This window comes from Brachyhypopomus gauderio, unplaced genomic scaffold, assembly GCF_052324685.1.
Source record: "Brachyhypopomus gauderio isolate BG-103 unplaced genomic scaffold, BGAUD_0.2 sc102, whole genome shotgun sequence".
Lineage (NCBI taxonomy): Eukaryota > Metazoa > Chordata > Actinopteri > Gymnotiformes > Hypopomidae > Brachyhypopomus > Brachyhypopomus gauderio.
In genome coordinates this window covers 582,286-586,797 of record NW_027506923.1, presented here as the reverse complement: position 1 = coordinate 586,797, position 4,512 = coordinate 582,286, and the positions used below count along the sequence as shown (strand labels likewise).

The 4,512-nt window shown below is 49.2% G+C and overlaps 1 protein-coding gene across 2 annotated transcripts in view; it reads right to left on the bottom strand.

Moving 5' to 3' along the window:
• Window positions 1–1,976: 1,976 nt before the first annotated feature.
• LOC143497186 (uncharacterized) overlaps window positions 1,977–4,512 on the bottom strand; it is a 15,085-nt gene continuing 12,549 nt past the window's right edge. For both annotated transcript variants that reach the window (XM_076993014.1, XM_076993011.1), the window contains one exon: window positions 1,977–3,324. In XM_076993014.1, the coding sequence (XP_076849129.1) occupies window positions 2,853–3,324 (472 nt within the window). In that variant the 3' untranslated portion in view covers window positions 1,977–2,852. The remainder of the gene's footprint in view (window positions 3,325–4,512) is intronic.

Genomic DNA, 4,512 nt, shown 5'->3' with positions numbered 1-4,512 from the left:
GTGTAGAGGAGACACAGTGTAGAGGAGACACAGAGGAGACACAGTGTAGAGGAGACACAGAGGAGACACAGTGTAGAGGAGACACAGTGTAGAGGAGACACAGAGGAGACACGGTGTAGGGGAGACACAGAGGAGACACGGTGTAGGGGAGACACAGTGTAGGGGAGACACAGTGTAGGGGAGACACAGAGGAGACACGGTGTAGGGGAGACACAGTGTAGGGGAGACACAGTGTAGAGGAGACACAGTGCAGAGGAGACACAGAGGAGACACAATGTAGGGGAGACACAGTGTTGGGGAGACACGGTGTAGAGGAGACACAGTGTAGAGGAGACACAGCGCAGGGGAGACACAGCGTAGAGGAGACACAGCGTAGGGGAGACACAGTGTAGGGAAGACACAGTGTAGAGGAGACACAGAGGAGACACGGTGTAGGGGAGACACAGCGCAGGGGAGACACAGCGTAGAGGAGACACAGCGTAGAGGAGACACAGTGCAGGGGAGACACAGTGTAGGGGAGACACAGTGTAGAGGAGACACAGTGCAGGGGAGACACAGTGCAGGGGAGACACAATATAGGGGAGACACAGCGCAGGGGAGACACAGTGTAGGGGAGACACAGTGCAGGGGAGACACAGTGTAGGGGAGACACAGTGTAGAGGAGACACAGTGCAGGGGAGACACAATATAGGGGAGACACAGCGTAGAGGAGACACAGTGTAGGGGAGACACAGTGCAGGAGAGACAGCGCAGGGAAGACACAGTGCAGGGGAGACACAGTGTAGGGGAGACACAGTGCAGGGGAGACACAGTGCAGGGGAGACAGTGCAGGGGAGACACAGTGTAGAGGAGACACAGTGTAGGGGAGACAGTGCAGGGGAGACACAGCGCAGGGGAGACACAGCGTAGAGGAGACACAGTGTAGGGGAGACACAGTGCAAGAGAGACAGCGCAGGGGAGACACAGTGTAGAGGAGACACAGTGTAGGGGAGACACAGCGCAGGGGAGATAAAGTGCAGGAGAGACACAGTGTAGAGGAGACACAGTGTAGGGGAGACTGCGCAGGGGAGACACAGCGCAGGGGAGACACAGCGTAGAGGAGACACAGCGTAGGGGAGACACAGTGTAGGGGAGACACAGTGTAGGGGAGACACAGTGCAGGGGAGACACAGTGTAGAGGAGACACAGTGTAGGGGAGACACAGTGCAGGGGAGACACAGTGTAGAGGAGACACAGTGTAGGGGAGACACAGTGCTGGGGAGACAGCGCAGGGGAGACACAGTGTAGAGGAGACACAGTGTAGGGGAGACACAGTGCAGGGGAGACACAGCGCAGGGGAGACACGGTGCAGGGGAGACACGGTGCAGGGGAGACACAGCGTAGAGGAGACACAGCGTAGGGGAGACACAGCGCAGAGGAGACACAGTGCAGGGGAGACACAGCGCAGGGGAGACACAGCGTAGAGGAGACACAGCGTAGGAGAGACACAGTGTAGGGGAGACACAGCGCAGGGGAGACACAGTGTAGAGAAGATACAGTGTAGGGGAGACACAGTGTAGGGGAGACACAGCGCAGGGGAGACACAGCACAGGGGAGACACAGTGTAGAGGAGACACAGCGCAGGGGAGACACAGTGTAGGGGAGACACAGTGTAGGGGAGACAGTGTAGAGAAGATACAGTGTAGGGGAGACACAGTGTAGGGGAGACACAGCGCAGGGGAGACACAGCACAGGGGAGACACAGTGTAGAGGAGACACAGCGCAGGGGAGACACAGTGTAGGGGAGACACAGCGCAGCTGAGACACAGCGCAGGACTGAGACAAACCCGCTCAGCACTCATCAACTCACCGAGACTTCCTGATTAGTCTTGAAAAGGACAATAACTGGCATTACGCATCTTTCATTTTGTGTTTCTTTTGCATTGCAAAGATTTTTTTGTGATCTACTCACTTCACAGGAATCACATGATCTGATATTCGTGCTTATATCTTTAGGAGTTTATTTACAAGTAAAGCAAAGACTTTGAACCATGTACAATACACAGTGTAATGTACGTCTGGTAAACAGTGTGAGACTTGGTGTGGGGTCTGTAGCTCCCTGCTCCTCGTTCTGGTACAAAAACAAGTGCCAAACAACTTCAACTGATTCAACAGAAGAGCAGAGAACAGAACAGAACAGAACAGAACAGAACAGAATTTAAGAAATCTAATTAATTAATCTAATTAATATCTTTCTTTTGCATATTTGTTTATTTATTCTGTGCATTTTCTAAGACTTAGAAAATATCACTTAGGTTACTTGTATGTGTTAGGTCACAAGGACTTTTATCCAAGTGGTTGAAGAAAAGTTTAGACGTTTAACAGTTTATCAGTGTGTCCTCCTCATCTCATCTCATCTCATCTCATGCTATTCATAAAGTAAGCATTTCTGATACAGAACAGACATGCAGAACTGACTTGGCAAGATAAACAGAGATAACTGGAAACCACCTCATTCATTTCCTCATCTTGTGTCTCCTGTGCTACCAAACTGTATAATGCTGATGCCAGAGCTTTACTGGCTGCATCTTACGACACCACTAGATCGTTATGACATTTCTTGTTATATGGCTGTTTATATGTGTGTGCACGGGTGTGCATGTGTGTGTATGGGTATGTATGGTATGTGTGTGTGTATGTGTGTGTGTGTGTGTGTGTGTGTGTGTGTGAATGTGTGCTTCATGGCTCTATTGCACTGATGCATACAATGAAATACAAGGACGTTGCATTGCTTAATCTATAACAAGGTCATGGCACATTTCAAATCAGCACATTATACTGCATCTGTTATCCTCAAACCTCTGCGTTCAACGTCAGGTCTGCATAAGCCTCGGGTGAAGCCGCACCACAGTGCTAACAGCACCACCCAGAGCCTGCCATTGTCCTGGACACGTCGTGATCAGGACCCGACACGTCCTGTGGCCTTTCAGGAACTCAGCAAGTGACTCGTCCACCTCTCTGTCCCCCTGTTTATAACTGTCCAGTATGAGCAGACTGTCCAGACGGCCAAGGAGGATCTCTCTGACGTGGCCGTCCTCCAGCTGGGCTTCCACGGGGAGCCCCGATGTCACAGCTTGAAAAAAATCACCTTTGGCTCCGTTGAAGTCCACCAGAACAACCAGGTTGAGCTTGCGGGTGTTGAGGGGGTCCGGCGTGAGACTGTCAGCCCAAGAAGAGGCCAGCCATCTGGCTACGGAGGTTTTGCCGGTCCCGTTCTCTCCTTCCAGAAGGACAGTCTCACCTACCCTCGGGAGGATGGACCGGATATCTCCACACTGGTTTTCTCTGCAAATACACAAAACTGGGTTTGTTAATTGTCTGTGTGGAACTGTAAGGATGTGAGATATCCTTGACATGTCAAAACTGAATCACAAAACCTGTTTTTGGGGCGGTTAGTGTGTCTGAGCGTGTCTATGCATGCGTGTACTTTTCAACTGCGTGATGGTGGTTAAAGAACCAAAGGTGTCCAACATTTCCAACATTTTCAACATGTTAGTGCCTTTTTCACTGGAACTTTTACTCAGGTCAGTGTTGGGTTGATGTATTTTGTGTGTTGGATGAGGACACTGCTGTATAATCAATTTCCTAACTTTTTTAACAAAGCAGCTCCACACATAGCATCTGTGTGTAACAGCCACACTCCTGTCTACAACAGCCTGTCTGTACAACACGATACAACACCTGTCTGTATCAGCCCCACACCTGTCTAAAACAGTCCCACACCTGTCCGGAACAGCTGTGTGTGTCTGTGTGACTGTGTGTCTTTCCCCTCATTGCCACACCCACTACAAAGATCTTCATGACTCCTGTCCTGTTAGAGTCTGTGTTAATGTGTGTTTATCGTCATGACTCCTGACCTGTTAGAGTCTGTGTTAATGTGTGTATCTTCATGACTCCTGTCCTGTTAGAGTCTGTGTTAATGTGTGTTTATCATCATGACTCCTGTCCTGTTAGAGTCTGTGTTAATGTGTGTTTATCGTCATGACTCCTGTCCTGTTAGAGTCTGTGTTAATGTGTGTTTATCATCATGACTCCTGTCCTGTTAGAGTCTGTGTTAATGTGTGTTTATCGTCATGACTCCTGACCTGTTAGAGTCTGTGTTAATGTGTGTATCTTCATGACTCCTGTCCTGTTAGAGTCTGTGTTAATGTGTGTTTATCGTCATGACTCCTGTCCTGTTAGAGTCTGTGTTAATGTGTGTTTATCGTCATGACTCCTGTCCTGTTAGAGTCTGTGTTAATGTGTGTTTATCATCATGACTCCTGTCCTGTTAGAGTCTGTGTTAATGTATGTGTTTATCATCATGACTCCTGTCCTGTTAGAGTCTGTGTTAATGTGTGTTTATCGTCATGACTCCTGTCCTGTTAGAGTCTGTGTTAATGTGTGTTTATCGTCATGACTCCTGTCCTGTTAGAGTCTGTGTTAATGTGTGTTTATCGTCATGACTCCTGTCCTGTTAGAGTCTGTGTTAAT